The sequence below is a fragment of the Centroberyx gerrardi genome, chromosome 5 (genome assembly GCF_048128805.1).
Source record: "Centroberyx gerrardi isolate f3 chromosome 5, fCenGer3.hap1.cur.20231027, whole genome shotgun sequence".
NCBI lineage: Eukaryota > Metazoa > Chordata > Actinopteri > Beryciformes > Berycidae > Centroberyx > Centroberyx gerrardi.
The window spans coordinates 9,806,245-9,828,623 of NC_136001.1; the positions used below are offsets into that span (position 1 = coordinate 9,806,245).

General features: G+C 42.6%; 2 protein-coding genes across 2 annotated transcripts in view; one reads left to right on the forward strand and one right to left on the reverse strand.

Annotated features, from left to right (window-relative positions):
* rnf123 (ring finger protein 123) overlaps window positions 1–22,379 on the reverse strand; it is a 148,242-nt gene that overhangs the window by 36,908 nt on the left and 88,955 nt on the right. The gene's annotated exons all lie outside the window — the stretch shown is intronic.
* amigo3 (adhesion molecule with Ig-like domain 3) lies at window positions 13,460–16,730 on the forward strand. Its single transcript, XM_071896043.2, has one exon. The coding sequence runs from the start codon at window positions 13,533–13,535 to the stop codon at window positions 15,195–15,197; it is 1,665 nt and encodes a 554-aa protein (XP_071752144.1). The 5' UTR covers window positions 13,460–13,532; the 3' UTR covers window positions 15,198–16,730.

The following is a 22,379-nucleotide window of genomic DNA, read 5'->3' on the forward strand; positions in this document are numbered from 1 at the left end:
TATCAGGGCAAGCTAATGGTGGCGGTTGACTGTCTAAGTTACAGTATATCAGGGTAAAAACAAAAAAGAGTTAATTACATTTACATTTTAGGCAATATATGCAATAAGGTTCAATTCCTAGATCACCTACATTAAAAAATAAGAGCAGGTTAGAGCAAGTAGAGGATCAAGATATGCAACAGGAGATATTACTCAGGGGAAAGAGGGGAAGTGATGTAGTTTCTGAACAAATGATGAAATATCCTATTAAACTAACCATTAGGTCCTAATGTGTATGGTACTTATTGGCTCCTGTTTCAATCACAATTGGTAAAGAATAAGTGGACCACAGAGCAATAATGCTTCATGGCCGTGGGGCAGTTCAATATTGCTGTTCTGAATTAGTAATGTTTTCAAACATATCAAGAGGCCCTGTGTTCTACTTAAATTACACCGTGGAAAGGTAATTTCTGCAAAGGTACACATTTTCCTTTTTTGTAGTTTGCTGAGATTGTAGTTATGAGCTCTTAAGATTAAGGACAATGCAACTGTATGAACCCACTGAATTGAGCTGTATCTAAATTGTTGGTTCTTTTACCCCCAATCCAAATTTTATTGCACTTGATTTTAATTTGTATTTGACATGATACAGTTTTATGTTTTTGTAAGTTCATTTCTTTGTTGTACTTTATGTATGTTTAATTGCTGCTGTCTTGGCCAGGTCTCTCTTGCAAAAGAGATTTTTAAATCTCAATGAGACTTCAAATGGATAAACAAAGGTTAAATAAAAACAAAACAAAACTAGAGATAGAAAACATGAACAGACAGAACAGATGGAAACTATTTCCATGCAGTCTGATGGTGTCATAGGCATTTTTCTGTCAGCCACTAAACATTATCACATTAGTAGTGATCAGCATTAGCCTTGCCCTCTAGCAGGTAAGAGGGACCAAAGCCACGCTGAATCCATTAAAGCTCCCCTGCACATGCTGAGCAACTGAAATGTGCCTAACAAGTGGAGTGGAGAGCAGCATGCTGTCCGATGTGGCTTCAGATAAACATCTCCCATCACTTTGTACCTTTACCACAGGCTGTTTCTTGGAACTGAACCAATCTATGAAGTGTTTTTTCTTTTTCTTTTTTCTTCTACATGCTCCTCGTCTCAACATGCTCACTCTTACACAATCACACAGTCACACTTAGACTCCATCTCACACCATAAGCCTAACAGCCTCTCGCTCTCTCTCTCACTCCATTTCCTCACACCCTTTCTCCCTCTTCTTCTCACCTTTCCCCCCTTCCTCTCTGTCTTTATCGATCTGTCTCCTCTTTTCCTGAAACATGTGAAAGCCATCATTCTCTCTCTCTCCCACCCTCTCTTTCTCACTCATCTCTTCCTCTCTGTCTCTGTTTGTATCCAATCTATCCAGTGCTCAATCACTGGTCTCCCTGCTAATGAAACTCCCCACCCTGCCTCTCTCCTCTCCTCTCTGTTCTGCTCTCCCCTGCGGCGCCACTCAATCCAACCTCTACGCATCAATCTTTTATAGCAGGGCTTTCCGCAGGACCCGACTCCCACTCATTTTCTCTTTCTGAACGTCTCTACATTCCCTTTTGTCTCTCTCTCTCTATGTGTTTCCACTCCATTCCTATGAGCGATACTGTACTTGGCTCACTCTCTTTCACCATCTTGCTATGACTGATACTGTACTCTGCTCTCTCCCTCTCGCTCCATCTCTCGTACTATTTCGGTCTCTTCCCTAATTTCTTTCCAGTGCCAGCCTTCTATGATGCAACTCATAGAAACAGACCGACACAGAGAGGGAGCATCATTACAATGGTGACAAGAGGTTTCAACACTGTGTTTAACTAAATTAATGCTTTATATAAATGCTAATGCAATATGAGCACGAAAAAATGCCATATATTTCATGCATCAGATTGTAAAACCACGACCAAATTCTGCGATGTTGTGCTCGTAGGTTGTAGTTGAGGAAAAAAAGGTATGTTACACACATACACACACATACAGGCTGTTAGGAAAAATGCCTCTTTTTCCGCCCACTATCTCTCTCAGCTTCAGCACAACATGACACAACATGAGACACATACACACGTAAGCACATGCACACACACACCTAAAAAACCTGTGACTAACAGAGACTCCTCAGTCACGCTCACACACACACACACAGACATACAAGTTCTTGCACTTCCATTTCACACTATACACACAAGTTCAACTAACCGAGACATGAGGAAAAAAATGAACCTATCCATTTCACTTACAATTAGTGTATATCCACACAATATTGACCCCTTACATCTAATACAAATCCATAGCAGAGACTGTACACTAGTGTTGGGGGGTGTTAAATGCATGTAGCTGCTGCTAACTCTCTCTCTCTCTCTCTGTTTGTGCTCGGGAATGCATAGGTTAGCATGGGTAGCCTTGATGGAATTGCACCCCTAACCCTGGCAGTATTAGAGCACAATGAATGATAATAATGTGATATTTTATTGATTTCTGCAGGGCAATTCTCATTTCCCTGGCCCTACTCCAGGGAGCTCAGAGTGCAGGGTCAGCTACATAACAGCGCCCATGGAGTGGGGAGGGATTCAGCTTGCTCAAGGAGACTTCAGCAGTTTAGATGTTTGCTGACATGATTGAGCCTGGATCCTCTGGTTGAAGGACAGTCTCCCTTACCATTAGGCCACCATGCTGCCCCCATGCTTTAGCCACTGAGCTAGAAGTACAGTATACACCACTAGTGCATGACAGGCTGTTGACAAGTGATATCAACTGATATTTCAGCTGTGGACAACACTGTCTCACTAACAAAGGTTGACGTGTCTCCGGTCACAGGGAGGAGCTATAGTGTTTGGAGTTTCTTGCGGTGTGACTGCATGGTGGGTGAACAGAAGTTGGAATGCATATTTTGTTCTGTTTTCAGTTTGCACAATACAATATCTGATTTGAGTGATGAGTGTTTTGGCTGGATGTGCTTAAGTCTATTTGTAGATTTGAAGAGAGTGCAGCAATGCCATCAGCACCCTGTGGCTCTGAAGCTGACTCACTCCTCACTCTGATCTACCATCCTGGTACAGCTACACATCAACACACAGACACACCTGAGACTCTCTCACACACACACACACACACACACACACACACACACACACAATCTTTGTTAACTCTGGGTAGATGAAAGCTTTCTGTCAAGGTTTATTATACAGCAATACCCAAGAAAGTTACACCCTGTCTCTTATCTCTCTCTCTTGCTAATGCTCACTTGTCTCTCTCACTCTCTTTTTCTCTCTATCAGTATGTATCTCTTTCTCTGTCTATAGATCACTGACACCAAGGCGGTGTAGATTGATTCTATGACAGGGTGTCTAAATGTGGAGCTCACTGAGTGTTGGCCTATAAGCTTCAGTTCAGTTCAGTGACATGGAAGATTGTTGTGAGCTCAACTTGTCATTGTGCTCTGTCTCTGTGTGTTTTTGTGTGTATACGTCCTCTCACTTCTCTCTCCTTTCTTCTTTCAATACTCTCTCTCCCTCTCTCAACTGTCAGTCATCTTTTTTTCTCACCATCTCCATAACTATCTTCCACCTTTCCCATTTTTCCTCTCTCCATGACTTTCTCAACTACCTCCATCCATGCAAACCTTATGGCTTTATTATGCAGTTGCCTGCAGTTGGAATAGTTTCACCAATCATTTGCAACATACTATAAATGACTATAAACTGGGTTTTATGTGGTTCCACAGATTTAATTAATGCCAAGCAATACAGATGGTCAAATGTCCTGCCCCCCAAAAACATTTTTTTAAAGCTGCACAAGGCAAGATTTGTAAAAATACACCTGTCTTGTCAGATAAAATCACAAATTGAGGTTACAACAGAGAAGAGCGTCCCATCCCCCTGATTGAGACACCAATTGTCCAAATGAAGTTTAGGTGTCTGGTATGGAAACTGGAGGGAAATCTTCTCAGTGCACAGGAGGTGGCAAATTAAAACTGAAGAGCAAAACAGAAAACAGTCTAAACAGCAGCAAACGAGTGATCTGTCCAGAGAATGCTGGATTCAACGAGGGCTGATCCTGCTGCAAAGAGATTTTTGCCGCCAATGCCAACCCTACCAGTCACTAAGAGGAAATAATGTAGGTCAGACAAGTGCTATTTACTGATGTCACTTTACATGATTTCTGGTAAATTAAGTCCTTCAAACTTTCATAAATTCAAACAGTTATGCCTTACTTCTACTGGGGCTGCCAAACTGTGAAGTTGCCAAGTGCAACATTAAGATTATTTGGATGAAGTTTCTACTCTTTACTCCTATGAAGAAAGTTGATGTAAAGTTGAAGTGAAGTTTCTACTCCTACTCCTGTATGTGTTTCTAATTGATCAGACATTATACAGAAGAAAGAAACCAGAAGTATAGAAGGGAGAGGAGTGGCATACCTCAATGGTCATGAACCAGTTACAATTCAACAATGTTAACATCAGTATATACCCAAATAAAGGTGAATTTTGGCTGTGGTTGGTAAGCTGCCTAGTCTATCAGCCAGGCTTTCTTTTGCTAGAAAGCATTCTGCTTCATGTAAAAAGCATTTTGTTTGGTAGCAAAAGTGGCTGTTGTATTTTGAAATCCACCAGTGACCGTAGATTGTAGATGAAAAAGTCTATTTGCTGCCCTGTGTGTAACCCAGCGGTTGGTGTTGATAGGTCATCTGTGTCCTTCACAGGAGGAGTCCACAGAGACCAACATGGGAAAATGGTGACATTTTCCCTCAAATTCACTCTGACCTTATCATTAGTACTGCTGCCTTGTCAGTTCACACACAAACTAGATAGAATGACTCTCTCTCTTCCCCTCTCTCTTCTTCTGCTTTCTATCTACACAGATTTATCTCTAAGCTGTTCTGTTTCCTCTCTCTCTCCGATTACCTCTCTCTCACAGTTTTTCATAATGAGTAATTTTCATAATAAACAATAGGTGATTGATCGTTACGGTGCAGCTACACAAACTCAAAATCAAATTATCGCCAGCCTGATTCATCCAAATCAAAGGAAAAGGACAAAAGAGCATATTGTGCAACACGGTGATAGAAATCATTGGAAAGCAGACCAGTCTTAGTCACGGGGTTTAGTCGGGGCTGGAAAATGTCACAGTGAGTCTTTGTAGAAGGCCTGTGTTTCCTGTCAACTGAAGTCCATTGTGTTTCCCCTTTAATTATAAACCAACAAAAGGGCAAAGCATTTAAACTGACAAGGCAAATTATACAAGGGGGAAAAAATGAATTGAACATGAATGAATAAACATGGAAGCATGAATTAGGGCTGCACGATATTGGAAAAAACTGCCATTGCAATATTTTTTTTTTCTGCGATATATATTGCGATATGAAAAAATACAGTAATTTTCACCAAATGACTTGAATCGCTCTATCAAGCCTTGCCCCTTTAAGAAGGTGGCCTTGTGGGTAACCTGTGCGGGTGATGTAGTAGGAAGTGAGTGTGTTTTTAGCCACAGCCAGAGTGAGTTGCAGGATGCTAAGTGAGTAAAGTTACCACATAGTTAGCGGGAAAAGAGCTTAGAACGTCACCGAGAGGCCGTGCATTACGTTCACTGCTGTACCGAAATAAAGTGCCAGTTCTCCACTGCAGAGTTGGTCTGGACTCTTAGTAAAAAGCTTGTTACCAGCTACGAGCCAGGCTAAGCTAAAGTAGGCTAGCACAATACCAGAGGCTTCCCAACTACGGTTCGGAGCCGCGAAAGCTGGAAAGGTAACATACGCTACTCTTATAACAAACCCTGAAATCGGAGTAAATTATGTTATATCAGACAGACTTCTCTTGTAGATTAGTCATGGAAAATGAGAACCGTGCAAGTTTTCCTTTTGTATCAAGCAGCAAAAAAGTTGTAGCATGACGTGTTTGAGTTAATTTGCCTTACTTGACATCGCACGTCCTGCGATGCGACTATTGCGCATGCGCATGCGCACATCGCGATGACGATGCTGAAACGATATATCGTGCAGCCCTAGCGTGAATAAATCCTAGGGAAACACTACGTCTAAGAAAGGGCAGGAGACTATCCTTCCCCACAGGCCACAGTGGCTGATAGACAAAATTCAGCAGACACTGTTTTTGTCTCCGTTTTACCAAATGATGGCTGGTCACCTGTCAAAGTGGCTAGTAAAGCAGACAAACTTACAAGCCCCAGCTAAAATTAAGCAGCATTTGGCTTCAATCCCATGTTCAATTCCCATTCCCTAACTAAAACATGATATATGTCTATATATAATAATAAAATCACAAATAAAACACAGAACAGAGCTCTGATTAACAACACAACCCATGATGTTGCCTAGGCTCACATGAACATAACTGAGCCTTGTAGGTGAACAAGGACACATGAAGTTATGGTAATGAATCTTCTGCTAATTCTAACTAGAACACCTACACTACTTAAAGGAAATCATTTTCTGGTCTGCCGGGTTGGAGCTGATATGGGTGTAAATGTTGTAAAATATTCAGTTAGAAAATATACCTCCTGTGAGTTTGTGTGTCTGCCTACATTCATTGGTCTGCATACCGTAGTGTTTGTGTACACGTGCATGTACAGTATGTGTGTGTTTCTACACTAAGTCTCTGTGTCTCTGTGTGTCTCTGTGTGTGTGTGTGTGTGTGTGTGTGTGTGTGAGTGTTACCTTTACCTTCATTGCCATGTGCATGTGTGACTGCATGCACGTGCTGGTGAGAAAGAGAATGACAGAGATATAGACAGAGACAAGATGAGAGAGAGACAGGTATGGTGTGACTTTCCTGTGTGTGTGTGTGTGTGTGTGTGTGTGCGTGTGTGTGTGTGTGTATATATGCATGTATCTGAGTGTGTGTTTGTGTTTACTGTTATCAACTGGTCCCTTGTGAGTAGGTGTGTATGTGTCTGAATGTGTCTACATTTGTTGGGTTGTCCATGTGTCCCTGCATAGATGTATTGGAGTTTCCACTTGTGTGTGTGTGTGTGTGTGTGTGTGTGTGTGTGTGTGTGTGTGTGTGTTTGTGTTGGCTGGAAGCTGTCTTTGCCTCTTGGTCACCATTGCCTCTATCTCTGCCTCTCAGTTGGTTTTGGTGTTTGTGTGAATGTGTGTGTGTGTGCATGTGCACATGTGTGTATGTGAATGTGTGTGCGTGTATGTGTCCCTTGGCTCTGTGACTCTGATCATAATCCCATGTGACAGGAGGCCAGCATGAGAAACACACTGTGACCAAGAACCCGAGACAGCTCCCAGCGAGTTCACACACACACACACACACACACACACACACACACACACACAAAGGCAGGGGTATGGATTCCCACAATTGTAAGTAGGCAAACATGCAGAGTAATGAAGTCAGAAACATCTACACACATACACAAAAACACACACACACACACACACACAAACAAAAAGGGAAAAAAAAAGAAAGAAAACAAGGCAGCAAACATGTTCCCAACAAATGATACAGATCCCCTCCCCTGACAAATATGTCACTGTGTTTTCATCTGTAATGCCCCCCCCCCATGCATCATTCAAATAAAAAGAGAGCAGAATGTGCACATCCAGTTTCATTAGGTGTAGGACATCGAATATGACAAAAGATGTAAATAGGAGGGTGTCCGCCATCAACGTTGCTCTCAAAAGGTGCAATTTATTGAACAAGGTTTTGATCACACAGATCTTCAGAAAATAATCATTTTCCCCAAATTTGTCAGAACAGAAAGACCAGGAGACCAATCCATAGTCCCATAGATAAAAATAACAACTACGAGGCAGTGACAGTGGCGGGCCAAGAAGCAGAGAAAGAGCATTTCTAGCTCTCACACACACGCACGCACGCACGCATGCACACGCGCAGACACACACACACACACACACACACACAAAGAGAACATGTTGTGCACACACTGAGGAAAAACATGTTTCAGCTATTTCTACAAGTTGGGGTACACAGTGAAATTACATTATGTCAGCAGCAATGGGCTTTCCTCGCCCAGTGCTAACATAATGGGACAGAAAAACACAGTCCCCATGGAGAACAGAGGGGAAAAATGCAACTGCAAATATACTGAGTGTACAAAACATTTGGAACACCTGTGTCTCAACACTTAAAAATCCCCTTTTTTTTACCTGTCTCCTCTCTCAGGTGGGAATGTTTGTACCTGTAATAATGTGGAGTAGGACTGAATGGACATTGTGCTCATTAAGGTAAATTAAGATATATAAAAAAATATATAGTCCTACAGGATTTAAAGCCAGTTTGTCTGCTTTTGATTCTTGAATCTAGTCTCATACTCCATCCTGCTGTAATGTACTGCATGTCCATCTGTAAAATTATTTATTCAATTTTATCTTTTTTGAAATTCTCCTTATACCTTTTCCTTTATGAGACTTTTTCTGAGGCCATCACTGTAAGTGCTGGTCAGTTTATAACTGACCTGCCTGGTTAATAAGTACAAGTACAGGTTACATAAAGGTTAAAAGAAATAAAATTGTCAATTAATCTAAACAAGACACAGGAAATTAAAATGCAGAAAGACTAATCTAAAAACCCTATATCATCAGTTAATTCATTATAAAAATCTGTCACAGAACATATTTGACTCCATGTAAAAGACACTTGATGGGTTTGGCCCCCCACCCATACTGTACATTTTGTGGTCAGGGGACTTTAGGCACTCTGATGCATGTCTTATGGGAGTGTCCAGATGTGCAAAGGTTCTGGGTCGAGGTAGTGAATAAGGTGTCTCACTTGGTGGGAAAACGCTTCCCTTTAGACCCTGTTCTCCTCCTGCTGAGTGACAACTCCAGGTTCGAGATCTCAGAGTGAGAGCGCAAACTTTGGTTGGCTAGCATGACGGCATAGTTCTATCATAGTCATCAGTTATCATAGTTTAATCATAGTTCTACGTTGGCTACCTCCCCACCAGTTGTCATTAAAGCATTGGTTACAAGCTCTCCTTGATGTGATATACTTGGAGTTGTCATCAGCAAGGGTTAATAGTGCTAAAACACAAACATTGGACATGTGGAGGAATGCTGCAGAGGATGTTAAAAGTGTGTTATTGACATGAATTTAGTGCCCTTGTGTTTTCTTTTTGTTTATTTTTCACCCCCTTTTTCTTTCTTTTTCTTCTTTGTATAATTGCAATTTTACTTTGTATGTACTTAATATCCTAAGCCTGATTATTTTACATTTAACTGGATATTGCTACTTTTATTTTTATTTTTTTCACTCTGTTTTGTGTGCCCCTTGGAGGGAGGGACAGTAGGTGGGAGGGGGTAGGGGGTGAAATGTAATGTAATCTGTACTATTTTGTATGCTCCTATGTATGTCATTCACCCCCTAAAAGGGAAATTTAAAAATAAAAAAAAATAAAAAACATTTAATTACCAAAAAAAATGCAGAAAGACTGATACGATGAGAGTAGACTGAAACCAGCCTGAGCGTCTACGGCTAAGAACAGCAGCTTGTTAGTGTGAATTCACTAAAGAGGGGGGATTCACAGTCTGAATCTCAAGTAGTGATGACGTGCGGGCGAGAGAGAGAGAGAGAGAGAGAGAGAGAGAGAGAGAGAGAGAGAGAGAGAGAGAGAGAGAGAGAGAGAGAGAGAGAGAGAGGTGTGACTGTGTGCATATGTGTGGTGTCTATGTGCTGTGTGGTGTATGTGATTTTGTGCCTGCAAGTGTGTACGTTTGTGCTTGCGTGGACGTGTGTGTGTGTGTGTGTGTGTGTGTGTGTAGGAATTTCAACACTGCAGTCTCCACAGTGCGAGGCCTCTACTTGATTAAGTCGTTCACTCTGGGGACCCAGAAAGAAAAGGACAAGATAATAGGATGTGGTCTCAGCAGAGTCACAGGCAGGTGACTTCTCATGCTTAGATATATTCTCAAAAAAATACAAACAGAATATATGGATTGGTCACAGATCCCATATAGGCCAGGTGTGAGACGCCTCATGGGAAACGTAGTTTGAAGGAGAGAAGAGAGAAGGATGGTGAGGAGAGGAGATGGGAGAGGAAGGCAGACGAAGGAGAGGAGAGGAGGGAAAAGAAGATGAGGAGAAGACAGAGAGGTGGGAAAAGAAGAAGAAAGAAGAGAGGGGAGGGGAAGGAAGAAGACGAGAGGGGAGAGGAGAGGGGGAGGGGAAGGGAGGAGAAAAGAGGACCAGTAAGGAAAGAGTGGAGTGGAGAGGAGAAGGGAGTCATGTTGGTCAGGTGGGAATAGCCCAAAATAAATGCATGATTGTCTATATAACCAAATAAAATGGCTCTATATAATATGTGGAGAAATGCTTGGTTGGGGATACGTTTACACCTCAAAAAAATGTCCATTAAATGTACCATTAAGTCAATACAGACCTAATCAATACTTGCCAATATTTACTTGGGGAAAATATTTTTATTATTTTAAGTAAACGCAATATGGATTTGATATGAGAGCCCTTTAAAATCACAAGGCTTTTTTTGTGATAAGCCCCAGGCTGTTGCCTATATATAGTCTCTTGCCTAAATAGTGGAATTATTTTCATGACTACAAGGAGGCCAACATGGCATACATTTATCCATGTCAACATCCATTATCCATGAGCATAGACCTACAGCCAACTGTGAAAAACCCAAGAGATGAAATGCTATAAGGCAATGCAAATCAATAAGCATATAAAGAGCGGTTTTAATATATAAAATGTTATAAATATTTCTGCTTCGAATATGCTGTAATACACCAGCGAAAAATAATGACCATTTCCATTCTTATGAAAAGACTATATTTTCATGAATAATACATAGTAATTAGAGGAGAGGAGAGAAGAGAAGCAAAGAGGAGAGGAGAAGAGAAGAGAAGAGAAGAGAAGAGAAGAGAAGAGAAGAGAAGAAAAGAGAAGAGTGTGACATCAAATACACACACTCTCTGGTCGTTCCTTTCTCATACTCATCAGCGCTCTCTCTCCCTGGCCAATCAAATTCCCTCCAGAATCCCCGTTCAATGCTCCTCCTATGGCAACATAAGCCAGTTGAGTGTGTGTGTGTGTGTGTGTGTGTGTGTGTGTGTGTGTGTGTGAGTGTGAGAGAGAGAGAGAGAGAGAGAGAGGGAGGGAGAGAGAGAGAGAGAGCGTGTGACGAGAGAGTGTGAGAGTTTGATACAGAAACAGCAAGACACAGATAGACAAACAGAGAGTGAAGCAGGAACAGCTTAGTGAATGGAGAACAGAGGGAGAAACTGAGACGGGAGGAGGATGCTGAGGGAAAGGGGGAGGAGGATTAAGCCAGAGTGGAGGAGAGGAGAAGAGGAGGGGAGAGGAGGAGCTGGGAAAGCACCAGAAGCGGCAGACGCAGCTCGGCTCAGCTCAGAGCATGCCATAAACAGACGGGAGTCAACACTGACTGGATACAACTAAAGCCCCAGTACACTCACATCTGGCAACGGCATTGAGACAGACACACACACGCACACACACTTCAGGATACATCAGGGACATACTCTAATGCACCTGGATTCAACAGAATGGACTAACAAGAACTTTTTTTCTTTGTATTGCAGATGAGTTTTGCTTTTCTTTTGTTTTTGTTTTTTTGGAGCCTTGTGGATGAGAGAATGGGAAGCTAAAGAAAATACAGGAGAAAGAAGGAGGGGCGGACATGGCTGGTTGTTTCATGTCTGGGATTTTACAGAAGGGGATGAAAGCCTGCTCTTTTGTATGAGACTTTTTCAAAACCACTCACCCACCACCTGCTAAAAACGGAACGACTTGATACAAACTGGCTGGAGGAAAAAGACGGAGAGAGCGAGGGAGCGGGAGAGATGTGTGTGTGTGTTTTGGCATGAGTGTCTTATGTGTGAAACCTTTAAGGGCTGCCGGCGCAACTGCCTGCGTGATTGGGTGAAGTGAAGTGGACAGAATGCTGACTTCTTTGAAAATCTGATCCGCGACTTGGGCGGTCTGTGGGCGGCCGACAGCTGGGGCTGTGATTCACAAAACCTGACTTGGCGTGAAAACAAGAGACGCTACAACTAAGGTTGAGGCTTCTCTCACGATAGGAGCTGAGAGGGAGAAGGTGGTGTGCTCGTGTGCAGGGGAGAACTTCTAGCTTTGTTTGCAGTGGGGGAAAAAAAAAAGATTTATTGAGAGACAATCTGAGCCCGTTTTGTTTACTTCAGAGGAAAACAAGCGGGGTAATGACTTAAAGTTTTTGTTTCTCCAGCCAATAAGAGAAGCTAAAAGGCAGTGTACTTGCAATGCCACTCCAGCAATCACAATGCAATGATAGACAGTATCATCTAACCTATAAAGAAACTAGCAATCAGTCATTTTAACAGGCTATGGACTTCTTTTATAGTCGTGGATCTAAGAAAGCCCTGTTATGAGCTTAATGGACTGTCAAGAAGTGAGGAAAAGACATATGCTACAGTTCAGACCATGCGTATATGCTCTACGCAGTTGATTTTACATGCCTGGAATAAAATGAACGACCGGGTGATTAAGGAGAATGTTACGATCTTTCGATGTACCTCCCTTCCTCTTTTCTAATGTACTAACTGACCGAAGGATGTTCTTATCGCAACACCTGGATGAGTTTTACAGCAACTGAACTTTGACTGTGTTCCATTTACTAATTAGATTTTTTTTCTATCCATCACTCCCCTCCATCTCTTAACCCCTTACCTCGCTCTTTTCTTCTTTTTTTAACTTTATTGCCCTGGGACGAGGGCAGAGAGAGTGAACTGTTGAGCGGTTTTGGCTGTGTTCCATCCCGTGGCCCACTTGCTTCCACCCTACTAAACACAAATTGCATAGCAGAAGGGATTTGTTTGTTTACACAGGTACACCTGGACCTGTATCTCAGAAACTGTGCCTTTTAATGTAGCTAACGTCTGTTTTTTGCCCTCTCTGGCTGCCACGCTGGCAGGTGGATATGGATGCAATCCCCTCATTCAACATTAACCGGGTTAGAGAAAACAAACAATCACGCCAGAGCACAAGCTGGGAGCAGAAATAAAACAGAGTGAGCATACATTACACTGACATTTTGTTTGTGCCCTGTAGCTTAAGCGGAGCAAAGCAAATGCAGTGCTTGTCTTAAACTTGTCTTGAAAATGATAAAGGGATTTAAACATTTACATTGGCTTCTTTGTGTGTGGCAGGAAGCCTGAACAGAAGCAGAAGAGAAAGGACCACCTTCCATCAATTAAGGGACAAGGACAAGGCAAAAATTAGGAAATATAGACCTTTATATGAGTTAGTTTGTCTAGAGTCTATTTACTTATAGCTTGAACTACAGCAAAATCAATTTGTCATAAGAAATTAGATGAGTCAGAGAGCATGAAGTAAAAGATATTTAAAAAACAACAACAACAACAACAACAACAACCACAACAACAAACAGAACACTGGCTGTTCAAAGGGACAAAAGAACTGAGAGAAATAAGCTGGACCATAAAAAGAGAACTATAAACGGTGCACTGGCTACTGTGCCTGTGCCCAGAGCCTGGTGTTTACACTATGTTGTGTGTTGGTGGTAACAGCGGTGGTGCTGGCAGCTGTCTGAAGGGTGTGGCGGCACCAACAGCTACAGCAACATCACCATTATGGTGGTCTGTTGTTGTGCTGTTAGTCAGTCTCCAGCTCCCCCAGCTGAGCCCTGCCCAGGCCAGCATCTGCCCGCCCGGCTGCCTCTGTGCCTCTGACATCCTCAGTTGCACCGCCCTGGGTCTGGAACAAGTCCCCAGGGAGATGCCCGTCTCCACTGTCACTTTGGATCTTAGCCATAATCGGATTGTGCAATTGGAGGAGGGCGGCTTTGGAAGACTTCCTCGGTTGGAGACATTACGGTTAGCGCACAACCAGCTGACTGGGATTCAACCGGGGAGCTTCCGAAATAGTTCCGGAACATTGCTTCGACACCTGGACCTGTCGTCCAATCAGCTTTCTGTATTGAAGCAGCACTATTTCTTGGAGTTGTCAGGATTGAAGGAACTGTTGCTGTTCAACAACCGTATTGTCCATGTGGAGAGCCGAGCACTTGCTGTACTGGGCAGCCTCCACAAGGCCTACCTCAGCCACAACCGTCTCACCGATTTCCCCTTCTTTTCCATCCAGGGGCACAGCCACCCTTACCTGTCCATGCTGGACCTGTCCTCCAATCGCCTGCCCAAACTGCCCCTGGAGGATATATCAAACCTGCCTACGGCGGTCCAGAGTGGACTCTATCTCCACAACAACTCCCTGGTGTGCGAGTGCTCCATGTATGGGCTGTTCCGTCACTGGGAACAGAGAGGCTACGCTTCAGTGAAGGACTTCAGGCAAGAGCACACATGTCTTGTCTATGGGATACAGAAAGGTACTGTGCGCTTCTTCCAGCATGGCCGCTACTTTGAAAACTGCAGCTTGACTGTGATGAATCAGCTGAACCTGCAGGGAGAGCAGGAGAGCAGTGTTCTAGTGAATGCAGGCGAGGCAAAGCTACTGCACTGTGTGACCACTCTCACAGGGCTGCATGTGACATTTATCTGGGTGTCGCCTAATCAGGAGTACGTGGCCCCACCAGGTAACAACGGCTCACTGAAGATGTATGCCAATGGCAGTTTGGAGATCGTGGCAGCGCGAGCGGAGGACTCCGGCATCTACTGGTGTATGGCCTTGGACCGGCGGCGGCAGCGCAATGAGACACGGGAGGTCAATGTGACGGTGGCACTGCACCGCGATGGCGATACTCATGAGCCGTTCAACACTGGATTCACCACCCTCCTGGGCTGTGTGGTGAGCCTGGTGCTGGTTCTCATGTACCTCTACCTAACACCCTGCCGCTGCCCTCCCTGTCGTAAGGCCCCCTCCCCGGCCACAACCACCCCAAGCCCGGGGAATGAGGCCGGGGCGGGGAGCGCCCAATCCTCCATCCTCACCCCGACCCCGCCGGCTACCACCGAGGGGCCAGGCCGTAAGGTCAGTACCAACAAGCATGTGGTCTTTCTGGAGCCTATCAAAGAGCAGCAGAACGGCAGACTCAGGGCGGGGCCGGGAACCGGGGCAGGGTATGGACACTTGGGGCCAGGTTTACTGCTAGGGGCGGAGCATCATCCGAGGCTCCACAACCAATCGCAGCAGAGGGCGGGGGAGACAGACTCCATCATGTCAGTGTTCTCAGACACACCCATCATGTTGCCATAGCAATGGGACTAACTGACAGACAGACTGGCACTGTTATCACCTCTTCCTCCTCATTCACTTTCTCCCCCCTTTGCTTCTCAGTTACCTCCTCACCACCTCCCACTGCACCCAGCACCAGACCTGAGCAAAACAGTAACTGAATACTAACCTTGACTAACAGCTTGATTTATCTTTTCTTTGCAAAGGATGTGCCTACTTTTGAGGCTATTTAATTGCCTGACTAGACAAATCAAGTGTAACTCAAGTAGTCTGAATATTGTAAACCAAATTTAAATGTATTATTGTTTGCCCAGGTCTGCCCACTATGCCCTACAGCCATGAACCAATGCACTGTGAAGGTGTGGGCTCTCTCCTGCTGAAACAGACTTACAGGCTAGGCATAGCGCGTATAGAGGCAACAGAAAGAGAAAGACAGATACCTGGGGGAGGAGAAAGCAGGCAGATAGGTGTCGGAATAAAAAGAGAGCAAGGAGAGAAAGAGTAAGGCCAAGACTGAAAAGAGAGAAAGAAAGTACTTGGGGAGGAACTGTGAATACTGCTGAGGGTCTGTGAGGGAGGACGTTGTATAAGGGAATGAGGGATAAAAAAAAAAAAGGAGTGAAAGAGAGTGTGTGACAAGACACTCAGGAGAAACCAAACTAACAGGATGGCAGGGATAAAGGGGATGAAGGGAGAGCGTTCCTGACCAGGCTGAGCATGAACTGCTATACTGAAACAAAGTGCACGGGGCTGTCCCTTTAAGCACGGCTTGTACCTTTAATAAACCTTTGCTATAGATGCCTTCTTGTCTTAGACAGAGAGAAAAAAAACATCTCTTTGTACAGCTTTTTAGCTTTCCCTTTTTCAGAGCCAGTGTCAGTTGATTAGAGCCAAACAAATCTGCATAGTGTAGCTCTGTCGGAATGTGAAGTGTTTTAGAGTAGACAAGCTAGAGAAAAAAAGAGCTTTTAGGAAGTAAAAATAGAAACAGTTTTAATAGATAAGTTTTGATTTGAAATCCCATCGCGCCTTCCCCCCTCCCCAGAAGCTCGGATACTTTCATCAACAGTCAGAACTTGAACATAAGGAGAAAAATGGAGACGGAAAAAAAACCTCTGAAACAACAGTTGAAAACGATTTATGTGGCACATTTCTGTGCAGTGGAAACATTGATCGCTGGAGATGGAGTATAATTGCTTGGTGAATGCATTTGGAGATAGCAGAGCTCTGTCTAACAAGTTTGTATCAATGCTTTTTTCCAACCGTGTCGCCAATTTTTTTGAACAATATATATGAAATTGAATGGGCGACAAAAAAAAAACAAAAAAAACAAAAAAAAACAAAAGAGACTCAAATCTCACCTTTGTGCGGTGAGTATATTGCAGGATTGACAGCAAAATCAGGGCACACGTGTTTGTTTTCTTACCAAATGTCTCCACTGTGTTCACTGCATCTCCCCTTCCTTGCACTGCCCTTCTCTCCTCTCCCCTTTCTCTTCTTGTCTCTCGTCCTCTCTTTATCTAAGTGTTAATAAATCTCTGTACTTGGACCGTCCAGGGGAATGTCTGCCTTGTTATTGTTACCCAGAGGGAAAAACTTTTGTTGGTGCATAACTAGATAAGGAAGAAGGGTGTGTGTGTGTGTGTGTGTGTGTGTGTGTATACACGTGTGCATGCACATATCTACACAACCACTGTCTTGGCTAATAACAACCATGACAAAGGGAGTTGGGAATAAATTAGGCACAATAAGCTGCAGTTGCAGCCACTGTATAAATCCCACTTTTTATATAAATCTTTTCCCTGCATGTAACAATGAATTACTGCTGAACTATCACCGTGTCACAAAAACAAAGTCTTAAGGAAATTAAAATTTGATTTGATTTCTTTCCAACTATCAAAAAGTACAAGCAATGATCTGGCAACCAATCAACGAAGATACATGAGTTTTGTGCTACAATATACATCTTTTTGCAGCTCTTTCTGAGAAAGAACTGGTTGCAGTGACTGCTGCAATCAAACAGTAGGACTGGTATGATAAATGCCTCATATTGGGGGTGAGGTGGGGGTGAGGTGGGGGGAGGTGGGGGTGGGTGGGGGAGACTTATCTACCACAGGAAAGTACCAGCTTACTGAAGCTTGTAATGCTGTTTTTTTATGCGATAAGATCACCACTAGATATTGTTGTGGATCAAAGTCGGGACATCAAAGTCGGGACATCAGCATGAAAACCAAATATATAAATAGCCGATTTGGCAAGAAGAACACTTGATTTACTAGCTAATCCGTCAAGTGATAGATCCACTTTTGAGGCTGTTAAAATATCTGGCAAGTTAACTAAAGTATGCCTCATGCATTCAAACTCTTTCAATCTATTTTCAAATTGATTTTGCCCAGGTCTCAAACTCACATCTAGTCTCAGTAGATTCTGAACAGCAGGTCTTCAGATCCATTTAATTACATTAAATGTATCAAGCTTATACTAGGCTAATTCATTGTGCCTTAGAATTTTGTTGTGGTGACAACCACTGCTCTTGCCTCAACCCTAAGAGCAGGGGCCAGACCTGTATTAGCAGAGACAGGAGTTAGATGAGAACCTGAGACAATGTCTAACCCACACATCAGACGGCATTATCTGGACTGCCGGGAATAGGTGAGGAGGAGAGGAGAAACAAGAAGAGGAGGAGAGGAGAGGAGAGGAGAGGAGAGGAGAGGAGTGGAGAGGAAGGGATGAGAGAGAAAGGGAATGGGAGTAAAGAGGAGAAGAGGAGAATTATAATTCCAAGAGACACAAAGTGGCAGATCAGTCACATTGAATCTGCTTAGGGCCATTATGACACATTAGATAATTTTCTGCCATCCAGTAAAAATGCTGAAAAAAAGGATAAATACTGGGAAACAAATAGCTCTGTGTGTTCTGAATCACATCTGTATGGTTATTAACATCAACACCTCCCTGCCTGCTGTTATCATTGCTATTATCACCACCACCATCATGATCAGCATCACCACCTTCACATACTGTCATCATCATTTTCATCACCATGCACCCGCAGTACTGTGACTGTCATTGGACAATAAGCTATCTGCTAACGCATTTTTCCCATAGTTCATCCAGGATATTTTCAATAGCGTAGTTTTTCATATGTGTTCGCCCTTTGGAGAATCATTTTCATGTCATAACAGTAAATGAGATACTATGTAAGGCTGGGCAATGCTGCATTGTTCTGCCTCATTTGAAGCATCATTTCAAAGCTGCATCCATAGGTGCATGAATATATACATTCATAGATGCACAAAAATATGTGACACAGAAGGTAGCTCTAGCCAATCTATGCCATAAGCCACACCTAGCCATGAAAACTGTTACCAAGCTTATTGTTGGTTATTAGGGATCTAGTTCTTCCTTGCTTTCTTGAATTATTTTTATTCTTATACATGTATGCAGAATTGGGGAACATTTTCAAACAGCGTGTGAGCCACTATACCCCCAAGGATGTTTTTTTAGTGCAATTATGTGTCCTTCAGCAATGATGAACACTATTGTTGCACACTAGAAGATGACCTATAAGCAATTATTGATCTTAATGTACCATAGTCAGTATGGTATACTGCACTAAATCACATCGCCACAGGAAATGTAATCTGTGGCATCTGTTCAATCCAACCACTGAAAGCTTACAAAGCTGCCGTTTGTGCATCTGCATGTGTGCTTGTGTGCTGGACCATATCAATGTATTATTTATCACAAAGGGTCAATACTGTCACTCACGAGAAGGACAGAGCCACACAGCCACCAAAGGGAGTTCAAATAAGGTTACCACTAATTAGTACCAAGTGTCATAGAGGTGTGTGTGTGTACATTATGTGCGTGAGCTAAGGGGCAACAACAGAGATTGAGGGCCAGTTTAATTACGACCTCGCTGTCGCTACTGATTGTTAAATTATGTAATGCTAGCCCTGCAATTTCGCCGAGCCTGTGTGTGTGTGTGTTCTCTTGTTCATTATGAAAGCGAGCAGAGGATTTCCTAGAATTGGCGAGAGAAATTAATAGTCAAGTAGCAAGTCGTGCAGTGGCTAGTTAGCATATTGTGCCGTTTCTTAAGCTTTGGACAAAACACTGCACACAAGTTCTTAAGCTGTTTTCTGGGAAGGTGAAACATGAGAACTGCTTGTAACAAAGTTTATTTTAAAGTAGGCTAAAGGAGGCTAGAGAGAGGGGATAATGAAACAGAAACTGACAAAAGAGTGAAACTTCTAGTATCATCCTGAAAACCCAACTACAATTTTAGTATTTGCCATAAATTATTATTTATTCGGGTTAAATCTACTCAATGTTTGGGTGACACCAATATGACTCACACCTCTAACCCTGGCAGTAGCAGTGCCACACTCACCTCATTATGTGCCAAGGAAGTTTCATGGCCTTAGAGACAATTACATTTTTTGTACAATTTCAAAATTTCAAGGCTTTTTCTTTCATAAGTCCTAACATTTCACTGATTTTTTTAAACCAACAGTAGTGTGTTAATAATCTCCAGACCAGGAGAATTTATTCTGAGCCTGTGATTTTATGTGTGTGTGCATGCAATGGGGAGAGGATGGAGTGTAAAATCACTCTAGTGTGGTTAATGGGCTGTGAGCCTGGAGTAAATGAGAGTAGCTCAGATGGATTCTGTATATGTTTATTAGCTGGTCTATTGTAGGGAAAATGGAATGCAATGAAAGATAGAAATACGAGTGTAAAGAGGAAGAAAATAATAAAATCTATGATAGCTTCAAGGAGAAAATAAGAGATAAAGGCCTCAGAAACAATCCCTGGCTCCTTAACACCACCAAATCTACATTTCCAGGAGATATAACACTTCACTTTAAACCACTTAAGACCTGGTTTTGGAAACACTTCATAATCCAATGAAGGGTTTTAGCTCACACAGAAAGGTTTTCAAAACCTCTTCCTCTATACAGTCATGTAGGCTAACACACATTGAATTAAAACAATTCCAAACCTGTCTCTGAAAGGATAAATTTATCTGGAGGGTTTTGTTTATTACTAACAAATCCCCCTGTCACATTTTTGGAAATGCATGCAGACATGTGCTTTAAGTCCTGGAGCAATGAGGAAAAATACATATGAATAGTATCTCTCATGCCACGTTGACAACACTGCTGTAGCCGCATTGTCAGTGACAATGCTGAACATGCTGATAATGGGCATTGGTTGTGAATATCTACAGTTACTGGAAAGTCGCTAACACTGTTAAACTGAAACATTTCCAATATAAAACCCTTCAAAATGTACATTAACATTAACAGAGAGAGAGAGAGAGAGAGAGAGAGAGAGAGAGAGATAGAGAGAGAGAGAAGAGAGACAGATAGAGAGAGAGAGAGAGAGAGAGAGAGAAAAACCAAAGAGAAGCATAGAGAGAAGGGGACAGATATTTTTGTAAGTGTGAGCCTTGACTTTCTTCCTGTTAAAAGGTAAGAGAGTAGACTAGAGTAGACTAAACACATGATGTAGTCTTAGTGGTGTTTCACAGTATCAGCCTGCCAAGCAGTTATACCATCTCTGTCTCAACATCATTTAGTATAAGGGTTGAATCCCTCATTATATAAGAATGTTTCAAACTGAAAAAAACACCTCAAACTGGAGTCTAATGCAGCCTTAATATGCACACACAGACACATATACACAACGCAAACAAAAATGTACACAAACTAGGTAGGTAAGATAGGTTAGTATGCAAACATGCTGATGAATTCAAGTCTACATATGCACACCCTCTCATACACACACACACACACACACACACACACACACACACACACAGAACCCTGGGCCATTAATCTCTCCTCCACGCCAGCGTTGTTCATTTCCTCTGTTACCTGCATGCTATTATTCAAATCAACGTAACATCATTCAACATCATGAATGATCATCTACAACCATAAATTACCATTCAAAATCACAGATCATTATGCAGATCCTATATGAGGCTGTTAGGACTCAGAAGAACAGGCCATTATTCAGAGGTATAACATCCCACACAATAATGATGCAGAGAGAAAGAGGTACAAAAGAGTGAGGGAAAGCGTGAGAAACAGAGAAACAGAGAAAGACAAAAAGCAAAAGAAAGAGAGGCAGAGAGAAGTGAATTCCATAAATAACAATCCGCCAATATGTTTTAGACTTGATTAAGAGGCTCTATACAAATCATTCATATTATTTACTGCATGGCAAAAGCACCGAGCTCTCACCGACTCCCCCATGCAGGGCCCAGCGTTATTACCTCGCCCTCAACCACTGAGGTAATCATTCCCCTGAATCAATCCAATTGGCAATCTCGACTGCTAGTTTGAGCCATTATGATTTCTTCAATCTTTGAACTTTAAGGATTCACAAATGTTGACCGAGACAGTCCAATCCATTTTGAGCACAAACAACTGGGCAAAGCTAGAAAACAGAAAAGTAATATTCTGTATTCTGTGATGTTCAGCATGGGAAAATGGCACCAGCCATCAGCCACCAGACACATGCTGGTGAATTTTGGCTCTGCCTCGTAAGTTCTCTCTTCTCTACCAGCCACTTTGGCAGGTAACTAACAATCTTTTAGAGATCTTGTCCGGTTCGAAAAACCAAGTAAAATAGTGGTAAAACTGTAAAAGTGGTAGGTGAATTTTAGGCTTTACTAGCTACTGTGACATGTAGACAAAAACAGTCAGTTTCTTTACCTGGTGATGTTATACTGATACAGATACTGACAGATAGGAGTCTGACATTGTTAGTACACAAAATGTTGGTCTGTGTACTCTCATCCCCAGAATATGATCTTTGTTATGGTAACCTTTACTATCTGAAATTCATTTTTAGGGAGCTGTATGTTTGGTTGTGATGTCGCAGATTAGGGGGAAAAAAATGGATGTGTCGGCAAACTGGCACACTGAGCACAAGAGTGCACTCTGGCACCAAATAGGACTGTCCATATACTCAAAGCACCATCAGAAATCCTTGACATTGACAGTGAATGGTATCAAAATAAATGCTTAGTCAGTAACGAGATGGCTGTCACTCAAAACCAGAGAAAAAAAAAAGTATTTCTCGGTTTACAGCTTGTCACAGCCTTTACGTTTGCATGCATGAGGGGAAAACGTGCAACTTACAACCATCGACTGACACTTTGCATCTTCTCATCACAACTGTTAT

Excerpts from the sequence above, each read along its gene's own strand:
- amigo3 (XM_071896043.2), top strand. The coding sequence starts at position 13,533 with ATGTTGTGTGTTGGTGGTAACAGCGGTGGTGCTGGCAGCTGTCTGAAG.